Here is a 19,687-nt window from a genome sequence, read left to right on the forward strand (position 1 = left end):
ATCAACCTGGTAACTAAATGACCTCAGGGCAGGATTAATATGTATAGGTAGGGAGCATTTACAACTCCGCCTAAAGCTATCTCACTTGGATGCTCTGAATTGCCCTCCTGAGGATCCTACTTCTCTCCCTTGACTATATAGATAGCTTGGCTTTCTAATTTAGGCATGAATAAGCTCCTTTTTAAAGCTTTGAATTATTTTTTGTGCAACATCTGTGGCTTTGGCTAGGACACATCCCAACAGATTTAGGTCCAATGGAACCATACTAAAATAAATCAGTATTTCAGAGTATTTCAGAGATAGCCATTCATTGTCCAGGAGCTAAGACCGAAATTTAGAATGAGGAATTTTGGACCTAAACACATCAATGGCTTTTCTTTAAATTCTCTATATTTCACCAAGTTTCCTCTCTAACCCAGTGAAATTTCCTAATTTGACAGTCAGATCCATAAACCATCATGACTATCTTAATGCTATCAACAGTCTAAGTGCAGTATCAAAGTTCAGTTCATCAAACCATCAAATAATATTCTCCTTGGGGCATTTTCTCCCCTTGATGAGCACACGTAAGATCTAGTTATGTTAATCATCGTATATATATATTGAGAAGCAAATGTAATCCACTGTACATTCAGCCTGTCAAAATGTATCAATTATTCAGTCAGAAAGGTCTGACTGCATGAATCATTTCAGTGTTCACCACAGAACAGGCTTGGAAAAAGGATTTGATGAAATAAGTGAGTAGGAATTTTGAAAACTATTATTCTTAACTAAAATTTTAGTTATAAGTAGGGAACGTGTAAGTAGGTATAAGTCAGGTTTAGGACTGCTTAGAAAGCATTTCTTTTTCTGTCCTCCCTGCTAAACTCTTTCCAATTCAGATAATGTTCCATTCTGCTGCAGGTTTCTCTCAGGAAATTAATTTCTCAGACAGATGTCACCTGAGGATATCCATATGAACCACCTAACATTTCTGTAGCCTCTTTTCCTTCTAATGTTGTCTTACACCTTAACACTTCACATAACAACTGCAAGATTTTTATGGGAGATGACCTGATCTTATTATAAGCTCTATAAAGTGCTGCGCTACACTCTATAGCATTATCTAAATAAAAGTAAGATAGCATCACTGCTTGAGAATTTGTTTATGTCCTGAAAGTCTTCTTTCACAGGACAGTGGACTGGGCAAAAATGAATGTTTTGGCCAACAGGAAACAAAACTGGAAGAAGGTTGATTTCCTCTGCTTTCCCCTCGTTAACAGGAAGTTCTTGTTTTCTTTCCCTTCCTAATATTTCCCCCCCTAATGTTGGTGGGGGGTGGGGGGGTTGATGTTGTCTAGAAGGGGGGTAATTGCAGGAGGTATTTTGCATGACAGGATGAGATACTAGACTATTAGATGTGACTCTTCCTTATCTGGTACATATGCAGGGGAATGTATTAAACAGAAGTCCTTTAAGGTACATTAAGCTTGACAGTCGTCTTTCCTCCGTTTTGAGTTTGGCACACGCAATTGCTGTGAGACAACGACGTGGGCTGCAGCTTGCTCTCGTTTTAACGCCAGCTCAGTCCTGACATTCTCCAGCGTCTAGTGATTTTGCAGTGAGATATTTTAAAGAAGTTTTTCTTTTCACTCAGTTTTTCAAATGAACTTAATATAGTGGAAAGTGAGAGTTTATGATCCTGGAGAGAGATACATCATACAGACTAGCACAGCATAAAAAGAATCAGGATAGGTTTCCCAGCACCCCCCAGTGCCTCAACTCTGAGCCAAAGGGACTATTTTGTAATCAAAAGCCCTCATATTTTTCATTCTTTGCTACTCTTTTGATAACAGAAGGCCCAGACAAACAGAAGCAAATAGAAACTCTATTCTGCTGTTCATGCAAGCCTGTTCACAAAATGCCTCCCATAGGCTGCTTTCCACCAGCTCTGCTATTTCATTTAATCCATTCAGTCCTGAAGGATCAACTTAGGCAATTAGACAAGGGATTTGGGCTCTGAGGGATAATTGGATGACTTGCATGCAATAAACTTCTTCCACGGTCTCTTCACTTTTTTCTTTTGTTCTCTCTGCTCATCCTTTTGTTTCTCATCATTAATTTTTTTAATCAAGTTTGCAACATCCTTGCAGATAAAGCAAGATAGTAATGTGACCAAGCAGCAAGAACCTAAACACCTACATTGCGGCTCCTGCTGTTTCATGCCTCTTTAAATTGTTCTGATGTGATATCAAAGGGAAGAACAGTTGAATTTAGATGGCAGGATGCAGCAGTCAAGGCTTCATTTTTGTAGCTGCACAGTGCTGAAGTTGCACAGAGGGAATGAATGAGCTCAGATGTCTTTGCCTAATCTCAGGTGAATCCTGGAGGAAAGCTCATTGGGGGTGGGGATATTACAGCAGGTTTTAATTGATTGTATTCTGGTGAATTGGGTGTGAATTTTATCATGGCCAAGGAGTTTACTGACGTAGATTAAGGACTGTTGAAATCTAATTACCTTTCTTTTCCCCCTATAACTACCTTCATGCTCACTCCTTGTCATCTCTGAGTCCCAGTCTGGTGTAGGGGAATAGACAGGGATCGGCGACCGGAAGATCACGGGATGTGACGGAAAGATAGACTCCTCCCCATAGGAGTGGCAGGAACAGGAACCGCAAGAGCTATATAAGCGTGTGACGCAGCTAAATAAACTGACATTTTGTATCCATCATATTGATGTCTGTGCATCACTGTCCGCAGGGTGGGTAGAGCCCTGTGTCCCGGAGATACGCGGCCCAAGATAAGTTCTCCCGTAGAAGCGTACACCTACAGTCTGGGAGCTCTTTTTACCTCAGACACACAACCTCATTCTCACTCTTTAGTCCTCAGCCTGATGCTTCCAACTTTCATTTCCTCCTATTTTGACATGTTCCTCTCACATCAACCACTTCCCTCATGTCATCCTTCCTAATATCTGATTTATTTACTGTATAAAATTGCCTTCCTCTGTTCACATGATTTTAAACTTCTCTTAGCTCCTTTTATTTCCTGTTTGCTAACACAATTTGTCAGTCTGGGTACACAGCACAGTTTAAACCACATGCAAGTTTCAACATCTCCCTCTAATATTACAATGTAATTCTCTTTTATAACAAATGTCAGTGAAATATTAATGATCACTATGCTATCAACCATAAAAAGTAATAGCAACAAAAAAAAAAATTGTATCTTAAACTGCTTAGCTCAAATGTGTAGAGATTGTGTAAGCAACTGCTGAATGTGCAGAAGTCCTTTTCAGTGCCCATCTGGATGGAATACAAATATTGCAGCCACAGCTACCGAGACTTAACGTAACCTGTAGGAAAGAAAGTTTTCCTTCTAGACGTTCACGTTCAGTCTGACATGAGCAAAGAGACACAATGTCCGGCATACCTCCTCTGAAGAGCTGCTCAGGTAACACTGACAGGCATAATAGGAAATTAGGACAGACTGTGCACAACCTTGTGAAATGCTGTAGGTTTCTTACAAATGAAAAACACCCATCAAAAACAAGGTCAAGAGCAAAACAAAATTTATTTCTCCTACTACTAGTGAGATAGGTATTCAAGAGCTAACCATCTTCAGATGAAAGTATGAGGGATTTTAAGATGAGATAAATATCTTACTGAGAAATAAATTGAAAAGTACTTTTCAGAGTTTTTGTACGACTGGAGGGAGCACGCAGCTCTGCTCTCCATACCTCCTCAGTGAAGAGCAGGTTTGAGTAGCTCAGGCAGAATGCTGGAGGATGTGACTGTTGAGTTGCTTCAAACTGTACTCCTGTGCTCTGCACAGAGACCATCAATTGACTGAAGATGAAGTAATGAACTAAGAGGGTAAAATATGAAAAATATGATTAAACTGAGCTCACAAAAGGAGAGATGCTGCGTTTGTGTCCAAATAGAGAAGGAAAGGAAGGTGGTGTTCGTCTCTTCTGTGGTGTGATGTGGTGATATCTGAGCTAGTTTTCGTCTTTGCAGCAGCCTAAACACGAAAACAGAGCTCGCAGTAGCTGCTGATTTCCCCCATTTTATGACTGAGGAACACCCATCAAAATAATTTTTTCCTCTTTCCTTAGGATCTCAAGGGACACCCTCAGATAGGTACTGGAACTTTCAGACACTTTATGTCTTTCTGCCCTAGAACCTAGTACATACATGAGAACTTGGAGGTTATAAAACAAAAATTTAGGGTAAATACCAGGCAACTGTATTCTCAGCCAAGAACTATAAAAGAAAAAGAGTAGGCTTTCTCTCCACATAAAGCTGGTGGAAAAACCCCATTTCAAAGTGACTGAATGTGCACTACACGAGTGATGGAATAAATGACAGTAGGAATCAATTCCATGTACAGGGGAGTCAGACCAAGTGACTAACAAGGTCTTTTTTATAATGCAGTAGAAATGGTTTCTGGAAGAATAGCACCAGGCACTTCTCACACGCATACAGGTGTTAACCTTGGTGCCCTGGCCATGTTCCAGCTCAGGTAATTACCTTTTTCACTTAAATTCTCCTTCCAGACTCGCCTGGCTTGTCTCCACTCCCTGGCCCTGATTTATATGCAATTAAACAGCAGCAGTGTTTCACTGCGCAGGTGGCTGCTTGTCAGTGCAGGGAGTGGTGAGGGGATCAGCCGTGGAGTGAAATGGTTGTTATATTGACTACAAGTCCCCATCAAAGGTTATGAAGCCCTCTAGGGTCCTTGCAAATATACTACCTAGATGAAGGACAACCCTGTATAGACCATCCTATGCCTCATCTCTGCTTACGATGAGGGTGGTTGACTTTTTTTCCCCCGATGGTGAGAAGATAGCTGGCTCACCTTCATCTCAGCAGGCAGCTTCCTCTCCCCGATCACCGTCCTGCAGTGCTCCTGATCTCTGCAGGAGAGTTGCTTCATCTCCCCCCTCCCTCTCCTCCAGTGCAGCCCTTCAGCTCTGCAGGAGGCACCATGTCTCCTGAGGCTCGTTTCCTGCGATGCCACAGCCTTCGCCATCTGCAAATTTTAGCTCACGTACAAATGTAGGTGAGCAGGGCTTTGAGAAATGCTTGGAAGCATTTGTTTCACAATTCCCAGCCAACACATTATCATTTCTCTGGGAGTTATGATTGCTTTTTGTCCAGAAAATTGTGTAGATAAGCTGCAGAACCTCAGTGTTAAAAGAGAAATCCTGAAAATCCTTTAGCAGAAGAAGAGAGGCTGTCACAGCAGCAGGTCCCATGAGGCAGCAATCCTGCCCATGCAGGACAGCAACACAATTCTTCACCAGCAGAATAAGACCGACTGAAAAGCAAGAACTAAGTACGTATAATGAACATACGCAATCCAACAGCGCACACAACTTTGAGTTGTTTTTTAAAAGTACTTTCAGATGCGCTGGTTTTGGTAGAGCAGTGTGTTGCATGCACGATACAAAACCTGTGAAATAAAGGAGAAAAGGCAGCTTCCTGTACTTCAAGAGGAATGAAGAGTTATACTTTGTCCTCAAACTCTTTCATCAAGTTTTGAATAGGGTAGTGGAGAAAAAGACAACATATGTATTCAAAATAATTTGTGAGAAACAAGCCATGTACCTAAGTATAACTCTGAAATATGGAAATAAAATAGGTGATTTAAGAAAAAAACCCAAATTTGGCAATCATTCTAGGAAAAGGTCAATGTTAACAATGAAGTATTATTTTGTAAGGTCTTACTATTTAAAAAATTTCTTTTAATGCCTCAAAAATTTGAATCAGTTGTTCCATATTGCAAATCTAAGAGAAAGTGATGAATTTTATTATTTTAACACACACACCCCAGACTCTGAGAAGAGTTGCACAACAACAGCTGACAGGAAATGGACACAAACTAGAGCATGGGAAACTCTGATACGAGAAGCTTTTTCTTTTCTTCTTTTTTTTTAGGTAGCATGAAGTTGGTCAAATACTGGAACAGGCACCCAGGGAGCTGGATGAAATCTCCATCCTCAGAGATATTCAGGATACAACTGCAGCCCTGAGCAACCTGACCTAATCAAAACTGCTCTGAGCAGGGGGTTGAACTAGACGAGCTCTGGAGGTCACTTCCTCACCCGTGGAGGAATTTTTAGAGAAGATTTTTTTTATATGTATACGTATAGACAGACAAACACAAACACATAAAAACTCTGCTACAGGTAAACACATTCATATATCTGCATCTTATTCTGCACATGTGTATGTGCTCTACTGAATGTGGACATACACTCTCACATATGGCACGGTACATAGATGATGGAAGCATCTGAGTCTGAGAAGGAATATTAAAAAAACATAAGCATGAGCTCCAATAAAGCAGGATTATTCCTGACACTGAATGCTGTCTCAGTTTTACCTATTTTTCTGTGAAATTCTGACATCTTAAGCTGCAGCAATTTTAACTACATCAGAATAGTGCAACTAATGAAAGCTAATGGAATTCAGTCTGTGTGAACTGTTCAATGTAGCTTAAGAGGAGAAACAACAATTTAGCTCTGACCATCTAAGCAAGGCTCAGACGACAACTTTTGAAATTCTAATTAGACTGGATTGAGGAAAATCACTACGAAGAAGAAAAGATGGCCCTGCCCTAAATCACAGAGCATGCACAGAGCGGGCATTGACTGCATCCACGAAGTGACACGCTTTTTACAACTGAGAGATGAGCAAAGGCAAATGGACTGTGACTGTTCTCCAGCCACTCTCAGAAAAGGATGAGGGTAGAGTCCATGGCGCTTGGACTGCTTCAACCCACTACGTTCTGCTGGTGCTGAGTAACCAAGCATTGGTTGTTCTAACACGGTACCTGAATGGAAAGTTTCCTGGATACTACTCTACAGGGACACCTTCCAAGAAGGAACAGGTTATGACTCTCAGCTTAAAATAGTAACACAAATGCATTTTGGGACTAGAAATTACCAGAGTATGATAATGTAGACAAAACTTAAATGAACAGCAGTACTAAAGTGAAAGGAGATATTTCTTTTAATTGAACATCCTTTCACAAAATGCCTTTGCATAAATCCCCATAATTGCTTTTCTTCATGATCCCCCCAAAGATTTAGATAAAAAACATTACTTACAGCACTGTTTTAATTCTGAGTTAGTTTTAGATGAACTACAAAGGCCTAAATTAGTGACTCTGCAATCTTACTGACTGTACCAACTCTCTGAATTTCCCTCTATTACCCCTCTAATATTTTTGCCTCACTTGTCATATATAAAACCACACACACCCTCAATTTTTAATGTGTCTATTTGAGAATTTATACTTTATCAGATATGAAGATTGAAAAAAAAAAATTAGTAAAAGCAAACGCATGGAAAATTGCTTCCACAGAAAAAAAGCCTCTGTCTTAAGTACAGTTTTAAAAAAGTTAGATCAATTAGCAATCTGTGAATGTTAGAAACATCTTAACAATGTCTCTAAGATGAAAGAGCATATCACAGAATGAGGAAAGGGGGGAAAATTAAATTATGTCTGCAGTCATAATGAATCAAAGCCCAGAAGGTGGTCTCCGAATCAGCAGGTTTTGATGAAATATTAAGGAAAATTATTATTGATGAAAAATGGATAAGCTCTTTTTGATTTTAGCAACCTTTAAATCACACTTTGCTAATTAAAATAGGTTCAATGCATCTCTCCATTCCTTGATGGGCATTTAGCAATCCTTAGAAATGGGTGTGTTAATTTGACAACATTTTAGCAAATATGCATAGAGTTTATCTTAAGCAAGCAGACATAGCACAGTTTAAGACGATGTACAAAATAATACATAGCTACATCGCAAAACTTCTCTTTCTCCTTTTTCTCTCTTTTTTTTTTTTTTTTTAACACTATATCTACTAATACAATTACAAAGTAATGCCAGGCAGCTTCTGCTTGTTTCCTCTGCAGCGTACAATACCCAGTAGTATATACTACAACTATTAATGAGCCATGAACTATGTCTCAGGAAATAAAGACCAATACTACTATTTTCTGTTGCCTTTGTTTGCCAGGTCAAAGTGCTTTTAGGAAAATTACTCCTACTATCTAAGAGGCCTGTTACTGCAAGTATTGCAGTCTTCTGCAAATAAATTTCCTTCCCAAAGATAAGTGGAAATGAGAAACGTGAGAGACATTATTTCTTTTATCCCTTGAAGTTGTATGGATTCTACTTGATTTTTTAAATGTTGGTAGTAGTAATTCTGTGTTCTCTTTTCACCCCAGTTTGTATTGTGCTTTCTTTTAAAGGGAAACCTAGGAATGAGGGAAGGCTGTAATTAGATTGAATTGTTGCACACAGAAGATATTTCATTACAGAATGAGATGCAACTCAGTCATGCTGTGCATTACTGCTATAAAACTGTACACAAAAATTAAAATGAAACAAAATCTGCTCCTTTGCTTCTTCTTTCATAAATTAAGTCTTATATGTTATATCACCATCTAAACTCCGGGCAGATGAAATTACCTATCCATTACAAGTATGTAATCCGTTTACTGTAATAACATTTCATATATCCATCATGTAAGAAAGACTTGTATGAATGCATCAGATTGAAAAGCTATTTAAATGTCACTAGTATCTTAAAGAATGAAAAAAAAATCATGGCAAGTAAATAAGTCTGACATTAGAACAACATTTTTCAGAAATACATAATCATATAAAATAGATCATGCGAGAAACCTTTTAATATCACACACCATAGCGTTTGGGCCTTAAGGAACAAGATTTCAAACACCTTATAAACTAATTCTTTAACAATATGCTACGAAGTATAATGCTCCAGTAATATAAACTGTTTTCTGAGTGACGAGTGGAAAAGCATTGATTTTCAACTTTCCAAGAACAAACTGAAATGAGATCTTTCATCAATTTCTCAATTTTCAGGGTTACCAATGTGGTATGTTTCATAAGCACTCATTCAATGAGTTTACAGGATGCTAAAAGGAACTAACACCACCCCATAACATATATATAGTGATGTTATTTTCCTTCCTAAAATTTACTGCAGAGGATTCCTCCCTACAATTAGACTCCACCACTTCTGCCAGTGACAAACTACTTCGACTGTAAGCAGGATGCTTTTTGAGTCACATAAACAAACAAGACTGCCCATAAGGATAAACAATGTAGTTAAATATAGTTTGTCTTATCTGTGACGGAGATACCATTCATAAAAAGGAATAGAAGAAAAATCCCTCCAAAACTCTCCAGCATTAGAAGAACATGCATAAAAATTTAATTTTTATTTTACTTTTCATCCATTAACCTATGTTAATTTAAAGATCTAACTTCAAATTGTATATTTAGTTTTAGCAGGTGGAAAGACAGGATTCAGTGAACACACAGCACTCCCTCCAAGCTCTGCCTGTGCACCCCTCTCCTATAATCAGACAACTCTAAAATGCAAAACCCCCAGCTCTTTAAATGCTTGGAGAGGAGAAGCCTGAATGCTTCACCAAAGAGGAACAGATGGGTTGACTGGAGGGACATAAAAGATAGGAGAATCATAAATTTGTATTCTATTTAGAAAGGGCCACATTCAACAGCAACAACAAATTAAACTGATTAAATTATGGCATTCAAGTGCTGCACAACATCAGTTCGTAATCCAAATTTTGGTTAGCACGACTAGCAAAGAACAGATTTTAACAGTTTACACTGGTAGGATCAAAGCACTTCATTTAATGAATGGGAGAGCCTTTGCTTTTTCAGCTTTGTGTGCTCAAATATTCCCCATAATTTTCTCAGGATGAAGAACTCCAAATTGTATTGATGGCATTAGTGGGAAGTAAAGATGTGCACGTTACACACACAGCTGGTTTTTTTGGGCTCCAATCTCAAGCCATACAATGACCATTTGATGCCTGAGACACTGCCTTTTCTAGGTTTTACATCATGTTTTGTTTCATATTTTCATACTAGGATATTACATTTTCCTTTTTTTTTAAATTAAATGCTGCCTTCTACCATCTGAAGAAATGTAAACGTTGTTCTCTTTTTTTCTCCAAGCAATGGAACACCCAGTTGATCTATATCTGTGTGCAAATTGCACTAATACACCAATGAAAAATATTATACGTAATTCAGTTACAATGTATTTAACATCCTAATATATATGATACCCTTAAATGGATGAAAAGTGACAGGTTTTGATCTACTCTTTATAAGTATAGTCTCTCATCATAAGCAGTAGGTGCACTTAAAGACTTGAAAATCACAAACCAAAATGGATACTGCTAATTTCCAGCAAAGGGAGCTCGTTAGCAGTTGCTCAGAACGTGAGCACTAAGGGCACGTTTGGGTGGGCCCCACTTCACCCCCTTGTTTTGTAACCCAGAGCGGGAAGTTGACCTCTCTCTTATCTTGCTGTGCATTTTCCCACTGCAACCATCTGTAGACATACTAACTCCGGCTGCTTTTGTAAAAACAAACAAATAGCTGTCACACTTGCAGATTATGCGGCAAGCTGGAGGAGAGAGGAAGCAAAACCACCGGGGTTTAAGTGAGGCTGCGGCTGTGGTAAATGGAGAAAGATGTGGTTCTCACAACAGTATTGGTGCTTGGTATCTATTCAGAAAGAAACCAGGACTTTCAAGTAATTAAAATGGGAGACCTGAATAGAGTTCACAGTAAGTCTGCCATTTACTCCACCGAAGTGGTAACCCAAACAGGGAGTGCAATTGCATACTTTCACAATAGGGAGCCTACATAAATCCTCATGAATTTATATTAAAACTTGTCTTATATTCTATCAAGATGGAGGAACAAAAGAAAACAACCAACCTAAGATAATAAAATGCCAATGCTAATAGTGTCTATTGGGTTCTAAATACACGGGTCTATGACAGACCAAGCTAATTTTTAGGCAGTCCTGGGGGCAAGGATTACTGGCTTATAGGATGAAGGGCAGAGGAACAAAAAAACCCCAATGTGTTAGCGCTAAAGTGAAATTAAACCCCATGAAGAGTCTCACAGAGGCTCTAACTAATCCTCCTCTGGGTTATCACAGACAGGCGGAAAAATACCACAATGACTTCCTAAGTATTATTTTCAGTTTTACATGTTAGAGAACTGCAAACAGTTCATTAACCCACTTATCTCCACCAGGTTGTCTTATAAAGTCTGACTATCCATAATGGCATATGTATCATTTTCTGGGCCAGGAAGGTCTTTCCAGAAGCTTGATTCTCATAGAAATGAAGCTTTGTTATGCCACAAAAGGGTGGCACTCTCTGGAAGATAAAGATTTAAAACCTATCACTACTAATTTCTGAAACATTACCGATTATTTAGGGAGACTGGATAACAAACAGGTCCCAGCTCTGAAATGCTTCCAACCTAATGAAGTATTTACAGCATGTTTACCCACGAGTGGTACCTTCCCCTGGTAGCACATCAACCACTGGGCTCTGATAGCAGAGGTTGATAAACAATGAAGAACAAGGGATCCAAGTGCAGGAAAACACTTCCACATCAGCAAACATAAGTAAACAGAGGTAGGAGGGAAGAGCTTATTCATAATCTTATTCAACCTAGGTTGCTCGCCTTCTGCACAGCTCTGCAGGTTTTAAGTGTCATTGGTTAGGTGTTTTACAGTGCCGTGGCCTTGCCCTTCATGAAAATGCTCTTCAAGTCAACTTCCAGAATCATCAAAAAAATATCTTCATTTAAGATACAAGAAATATCCTAGCATTTACAGGATGCATCACCCTGAGTAATAACTCTTATCTCCATCTCTGGCGGGGCTGGCAGTAAGCTCAGATTCCTATGCATAGATGATGCCACAGACTTAAGCACACTCCTGTGAATGACACTACTAATAAAGAAGTTTAATATAGCTGCACAAGTGCCTTGTTTTTTTAACAAATATTTATCCAGGCATGGCAATGTAGTATTTCATAGCTTTTATGACCCATTCTGCTATTGCTAAGAGTCATTTTACACATACTAGAAAGACAAGGTCTGCTTATTTCACTTTTTACATATTCCTAAATTATATTAGAGTGTTTCTTTCCAGGTTCCGGGATTCATTACTCTCATGCCAATTTAAGCACAAAGATACTACTGAGTGAATAAAAGTTAACATCTAAATAAAATGTTCTCCCTTTCTTTTTGGAAAGCAGCAAGCAAAGTACGTGCCCTGACCTTAAAAACAGCATCTTGCCTCTTTGCACCGAACAGATGACAGTTAAAGCAAGTGGGGTTATTTTCAGCTCCCAAATATTCCTTTGACATAACTTGATTCCACTTCTGATAGAAAAGAAACCAGTTCATAAAGGTCTCCTTTTCTAAAATGAACATTTTTTTCTTTTTAATGGCAAAAGGCATGCAAAAAGCATATGATTACGGTATTTATGTTTCCATTAAAATGTCCTCAGCAAGCTGGGGGAGTCTAGCCTACTATTTTCAAGCTATTTAGATTTACAGCAGCACAGTGCCTATTTTATTTCAATTATATTTCAGGACAATGCACTCTTGGCGGGAAATGATTACACAGTGACAGCCAGCAAATGTCCATTAGGAGTTGTCTTTCTACATACTGCTCAGCTATGGATGTCAGGTGACGGCTATAAAACCCTATTGTATAGCATCATTGTCATCTACATGAAAAACACTATTGATCATCAGTGCAGCTTCTCTTCTGTATGATGCAAACTTACTACAGACGTTTTTCAGCTCAGCTAAAAGCTTTATACACAAGAACACATCTCGAGACGTTTCTTTCTTGAACTGTAAAATAAACATAGATTATGTATTCTACCTCGATTTTGCTCTGTTAATGCCTAACATAAAAAGTTGGTAAGTGAAAAGAACTTCTCAGCAGCCTGTCTCTGTAAGCTGTCAATACACAGGATGGAGCTAATGTTGCAAGGGCAGCTGATGTATATGCAACTATACCGATCACTCCCAACAGATTTTATTTATTTATTTATTTATTGCTAGAGCCTCATTTCCTCCGAGCAATGAACTCCTCCCCTGTTAAGGAAAATCATCTGCTTTAGTTCTTTAGGATCAAGATCAGAAAACAGCTTTTTTAGTGCTACTGGAGAGACTTGCTATGACTAGTGTACCTGGAATTTAAAATGTGTCTCAAGATTCACAGGAGCTATGCGTATGCATGGATTATGTAAGAAGCCCAAAATAAAGAACCTCCTGTATTTCGCTTACATATTTAACAGATAATAACTATCACTGAAAAACCAAACCAACCAACCAACCCCGCCCCCTCCAATTTCCATGAATGATTTCACCTGAAGCTTTTTAAGAATTGTTCTAATGCAGATTAAAGTCCTGTAAAGATATTCTGAAGTTAAATTTACCTTGTAGAGGTTTTGGGATTTTTTGTAGCCATTTTTGGTAAGATGGGTGAAGCAACGTTACTTACACACACATGCTGATGTGCAAGTCTCCAATGAGAATGTTAACATCTCTTTCTCCTTTGCTGTATTTTGGCATTATAAAATCCACTTTCTAATTTAAAGAAATGAATGGACAAACTATTTAAGGAATAACCATTTTCTTCTTAATGTTTTGCACTATCTGTCTACAACTGCAGAGCTTGGGATACATACAAATATAAAATACATGCAAGGAGAAGAATGAAGAAATATGCCTGGTTTTAACACTGGTTTCAAATTAGGTTATAAAATAACTTGGGGGGCCTCTGCCTGGTAACTTGACAGTACCATCATTAGCTGAAGGACTATAATAGTTGTCCTCATAATATCCCTAAACTTGCAAAGAATAAAATAAAATCATCCATTATTCTGATGAGCAGTTTACATACTTGTCCTCCACTTTGTTATCATTCATATGCCATGACACAGTTAAACTTATATCAGTTGGTGGCATGTGCTGATGAAAATAAGAGAGAAGTTGAAGGAATATTAAAGAAAAACAAACCCTGACATGGCCTCACACACAGGCATAGCAATTCTCTTGCAAGTTAAGGACAAATTTGTCATAAATGCTCAGCAACGATATGCAAACTATTATGGGACATTTTGGTATAGGTTTCTTTGTAACAGACTTCTAAATAACCTTTTGGAAATACTTAAACATCAAATTTTGTTTGGCACTAAGCACCAAACTGTAATAGAAATAACATTTCCCATATAAACAATGTTGCTTTTAATATGAACGTGCTAAAGATTTGAGACAGCCTGGCTGTTACCAGCTCCTGGCAGTTCAGCACAAGGGTAACGCGCTGCAAGTGATTTCCCTTCCCATCCACAAAGGCTGGAAGTGACTGTTTCCATTTAAGTAACCTCGGAAACATCCAGAGGAAAGGAAAGGATAGCAGGACAAAGGGGTAAAACACAGGTTAAAATAATGCTCACCACAGGTGAATGCTAATGTAAACAATATTTTAAGTATGCAAAACTGCAACCAACTATTTTTCCTCAAATTTCTTGCATTATCAGCATAAAATAGAATGTGGAAAAAAGAACTCCCTGGAGAAGAGCATCATGAAGAGGCACTTGGATGCTTGGTGTGGAAAGGGGTATCATGGGAGATGCCAAGTGAAACAATAAGGTCTCACTCCTGAGAAGAGACAGCATGAAACAAGTTGCAATGCACACGGGGTGAGGAGCCAGGTATCCTACAGACGGGGACACAACTCAGGTAAAAAGCACCTCAGGCCTACCCAGCAACAGCTATTTCTTAACATGATGCTCAGGTGATACTTTATTAATACATCTAATATAAAGCCTGTAAAAACACAGAGCAGCTCTGGGAAGATAGCTCAGTCATGATCCAGGCTCTCCTGCTGCATATTACCCAGGGTCAAGCTCCCAGACATCCTTCACACACCTCAAGAAAGACTGAAAGCTTCTCCCTCACAGGTATTTTATCTCATCCGTGCCCAAAGCAGGTGACATGCTCTCTCAGCGGCAGGCCCGAGGTATGGACCTGACTTCTGGGAGAGTTAAATGCGAGCCTGAGATTGCACAAGTTGCTGCAATGTTCCCCAAAAAGTCTCCTGGAGCCAGGTGAGATTCACCGGCTCTGCAGTTTGGCTGCTAATAAAGGTGTGAGGAGAGAGGGAAGAAAATCCCATATACTAGACACCTTCATGCCCCAGACCCCCAAACAGGTACTTCAGAGCACATTTAGAGCAAATAAGAATCTTTTTCCATCTGAATTGACTATTTCTTTCAAGGTGTTTCTTGCCATATGTGTCCTCCCTTTATCACGGGTCTGGGGGTGGCTCTTATTGCCCCAGTTCTAGTCTCTAACTTGCATTTTCTCCCTCTGCTCAAGACCACAGCGTACACTGGGTCTTTCCTTTTGTCACATAGTGATCCAGCTGTGAGAGACAGGGCCCTGTGTGCACCAGGAGCAGCCTGAATGTGCAGAACTACCACACCGCTCTTCAGTCCTACCCTTATGATTAACATCAGATTTCCCCAGTACTCCGTTATCTTGAATTTTACTCACTCTCTCACAGCTCTTTTATCAGCAACCACACAGAGTTAGCTAGGTCATGCAGGTCTTATATTTCGCCGTGCCAAGTTTGCATCAAAGAACTTTTTTCTTGTTGATGTGACATTGATGCCATTCAACTCAGGCATGAAACACTGCCTTTGGTCTAACAAAAACAGCCGTGAGAGTCACCACGTGGCAGCCATATCCAACCAAGCTATCTTGATTTCCAAAGGCACAAAAGTGCTGAAATGTCAGGCACCTGGGCATTCCAGCGCCAGTCAATACAAGGCTAAGGAATTTAAAATTTCAAGGGCACAGATAAAGCTGTCATCTTTCAAAATTATTTTCCTTCCTTCACTGAAATTACGTACATATCCACAATATATACATTATGTTTATTTAGTATGAAAAGTAGACCTTTTACACAGTGCAATACAAGAGAATGGTGCAACTGAGAAAATAAAAAGGCAGTTGTGCTACTGAATTTTAGTAAAAATTTATGCATTCGACAATGCCTCTAAGATTTTCTTATTTGTCATGTTAGAGGATATATCTTTAACAATATTATGTTTTTCATAATATTTCAAAATAGATCTAGTGGCTGGTTAAATACACCAATCTCAGTCCTCAATTAAAGAGAGTTTTAGACAACCAGCTGAACTCTGCACAACAGCTACTTTCCTTAAGACCAAATACAAATGAGTCTGTTACCACCTAGAACAGAATATGCAAGATGAATGCCAGTCCTCACGTAGAGCTATACAGATCTCAAATACTGCAACCAAAGACACTGCTTTGTTGATTTAACTAAAAGTCCAGTATTTTTCTTCTGGAAAGAATGGGGTAGAAAAAAAACAATGAGTGGTTTTACTATGAGCTAAATTAATAACCTCTGAATGAGTTAACCATACCTCCTACACTAGGATTTTAGTGTTATTTTTTGTAAAGCTGAGAAAATGCAGAACTACAAGATCGTAGATGTAAGCCAAGAAAACAGATGTATTTTCATTGTTAAAGTACAAAAAAGCTGTGAATTTTGCCTTTGGTTATTTCTACTTTATGTTAGTTTACATGCCTGTTTTAGCTTCAGGTTTTCAAATGAACTCAAAGCTCCATCAACAGAAACCGGAATTTTGCCCAATTTCAGCATAAAACCAAGCATGACTTAGTTCAGATAATGTAAGCACATGAAGAGTATAAACCACAAGCTACAGCCCAAGAAGAGAAAGTAACTTGTGGGTCAAGCTTGGAGTTTACTCACTTGGGTCTATATTTAATCAAAAAGCTCTACCTGTTAGACTGAAGTTCAGGACTATGGTAGGATTAGAACCCAGGAAAGCTTTAACCCACTTTTGCTTTAAAAACAATTACTTTCCAGAAATTTTGTAACTGCTGTGAATAGGTTGGAAATTTTGTATTCCACAACCATATTAGTTACAGTCTGATAAACAAACCAGATGAAGTTACAAGTTTGAATTTAATTTGAGTGATACCAAACAGTGACTTCAAAACTCCAAACCATCTGAAGAATGAGAAGAAAAGCAGCAGCTCTGCAGAAAATAACTTTCACATCCCATTCTGTTACAGTTTGATTTGTGTGAGCTCAATACTTTTTTTCATAAAGGCTTTTAAAAAGCCATTAATAAAAATGCAGTTCTGACTTTCCAATTGACGTACAGTCGTCTCCCATGACAAAAGCATTACAAGGGCAGATTTTGAAAGAGCGTATTGATTGATGTCTGGTGCCTACCTGTCTACAGGTGAAGACTTTGAATTCCGTGGTTTCTTCACTTGGGCGTACAAGGCTTCCACTGTCTGCCCTTCCCTCGGGCTCTGTGGTCGTGTGTTCAGCATTATTGTGCCGCTACTTGAAGAAGAGTCATAGGAAGCAATCCCAGCATACACTGAGTCTGCATCACAGCCAAACGTCCGGTTAAAATCCTGTATCTCTGCATAGTCACGTTCACGAGCCTGTCTCTCTCGAAATTCTCGAGTTTTTGCTTGAATTCTGAAAAATTAAGAAAAGGCCAAAACTGATTCTCTTCCCCCCAATCATTTGAATGCAGCAGTTAGCAGACACTTCAGGTAGCCCACCTTAATGAAAACCACTGAAGGGTTTCCAGTCTCAGTTTGTCATGAAGCCTTAGGTTTACCTTAGGTATTGAAGTCTAGATTGAAGCAAGGCTACAATCAACACTGGTCTTTAAGGAAGAAGGCTGATTATTCACAGTCATTTGTTTCATTATTAAGTAAAAAAGGATTAGCCATAGTTGCTGGTAAACAGTTTACCTCTTGTCTTATGCATCTTAGGATGCCTGTGCTACTACCTGACCTGTCTGAGAATGGTCTGACATTGTTCGTATCATACTGTACTCCATCAAAACCTAACAGATTTCATGGTTCTAATGTCTGTTTTTAGAGATGAATTTTAATGTGCTTTCTTGGCCCAATACTATAAAAATCATACTTCTTTCAGAATCTAAAAACTTTGTAAAGATAGGACACATATATTTCTGTATGCATGCATGCATGCAATAAACAGCAGAAGTAGATTCTTGTATAAATAATTTAAAATGTGTGTGTTTTGTTTAAAATGTAAACAAACTGAATCTGGCATCTCAAAAGCAGGCAGTTTCTTCTCAGAAAGTAACAACATGTGCCTTATGTTAAAGTTACAAATGAAAGGTGATGCTGTACTGGGATTTTGTATCTAGGTGCACTTGCTCAGCTGTATCATAAAAAGTGACAGATAAAAACAGATGACATTTAGGAATCTGACAAACACAAATTGAACACAGGTCATATTTTCAAGAAGCACACAAAGCTATTACCAAAATTTGATCTGGGCTTCAAAGTTTCTTTGGCATTTTAGAAAATCTAATGTATCACACACACATGCACCGTGAACTGAAAAAACCAACACCCCCCAATATTGTCTCCCCAGACCAATTTAATGCTCTGTCATCATTGCAAAATGAAGCACTCAGCTGTCTCCTCCCTTCCATTAGTAAAATGTGCTTCTTTTTCATCTAATACAGCCATGGCTACACAGTGTGACAGCATCCATCCATTCAGACTACAGCTCTGCGCACTCCTGTTACATGCCATTTCCAAAGACAGCTTGTTCACTGACTTAGCAAGAGCACCCTACTCAAAGCAGGCTACTTTTGAAAGTAAACGTCTCTTTTGAAAATAGAAAAGCCTTAAAGTTAGGTAATGCTGACTTTTTGGAAAGTTTAAACTTAGCCCCATTCAAGATTAGCCTTTGCAAAAAGAAAAGGAGATGCACAAAGGGTAGGATGCAGGTTGCTGTTAAAGATACCAGAATTTAGGTGCCTGCAGTGGGTGAGGTCACGCCAGGGACTCCAATCAGCAGACTCTGGAGTTCGCAGCTGCTGTGCTAGTCGGCGTGTCCTAGCATGAAAGGAGTGGCTCCATAAACACTTTGGACGCTGCTGTTTAGGTCTCCTTCGGAAGCTTGGATACCCAGCCTTGATTCAGCTGCTCAGACATAGGCAGCTGTGGCCACCTGACATCCCCAAGGTAATCCTGCTGGATCTCCAGCTGCGGGGCAAGACGGACTCCTGTAGGTCCTTGTCACATCTGTCAGCCCCCTGCTGACATCTCAGGAACTCTGATAACTGAAATCACACTAGACAACTGTGTTCAAGCATGCAAATCCAGCCCTGAGCTGGTATGTGAACATCTAAATTTAAATGTCTTCATCAGACTGCGTCCCAAGCAAATTGTTGTTTCTATGCTAACAAAGACTGCATAACAAAAGAAGCGAACAGAAGGATGGCACAGACAGGCAGACCTATTTTTCCCCCAAATCCTACAAGTATTGACGAAGGATACTGATTTGGGATACAACTGATTGGCTGAACTCCCTTCAAGAGCCAGTGCCATCTACACTGATGGTTCAGTGATTCCTTTACATGGTCCAAGTTATACGTCAGCATAATTCTTCTTTTATGTCTACTACTCCTGACCTGTGCACCACAGCTCTCACTGATTTTCAGTCACAGTGGAAAGAAAAACAACCATGCCAACAAGAAAAAAGGGGGCAGGCCCAAAAAGAAGAAATCTGAGAAAGTTTACCTTAAAACCAACATAAATTATTAATTTTGCAAATACAAAATTATTTTCTTTATTGGATGCTCTTTATTTTAATAGGGAAAAATGGAAAACTGTAACAGTATTCAGCTGACAGCATGTTCCTCTGCAATGTCAGCAACATCAAACTGGAAT

General features: G+C 39.0%; 1 protein-coding gene across 13 annotated transcripts in view; it reads right to left on the reverse strand.

Annotated features, from left to right (window-relative positions):
* Nucleotides 1–19,687, reverse strand: part of PARD3 (par-3 family cell polarity regulator) — a 464,314-nt gene that overhangs the window by 84,792 nt on the left and 359,835 nt on the right. For 12 of the 13 annotated variants that reach the window (XM_064444947.1, XM_064444949.1, XM_064444944.1 and 9 more), the window contains one exon: nt 17,187–17,444. In XM_064444947.1, coding sequence (XP_064301017.1) covers nt 17,187–17,444 — 258 coding nt within the window. Of the gene's footprint in view, nt 1–17,182; nt 17,445–19,687 lie in introns of those variants that run through there. The other variant, XM_064444951.1, reaches the window with a different exon arrangement.

The sequence above is a fragment of the Phalacrocorax carbo genome, chromosome 2, assembly GCF_963921805.1.
Source record: "Phalacrocorax carbo chromosome 2, bPhaCar2.1, whole genome shotgun sequence".
In the NCBI taxonomy this organism is placed as follows: Eukaryota; Metazoa; Chordata; class Aves; order Suliformes; family Phalacrocoracidae; genus Phalacrocorax; species Phalacrocorax carbo.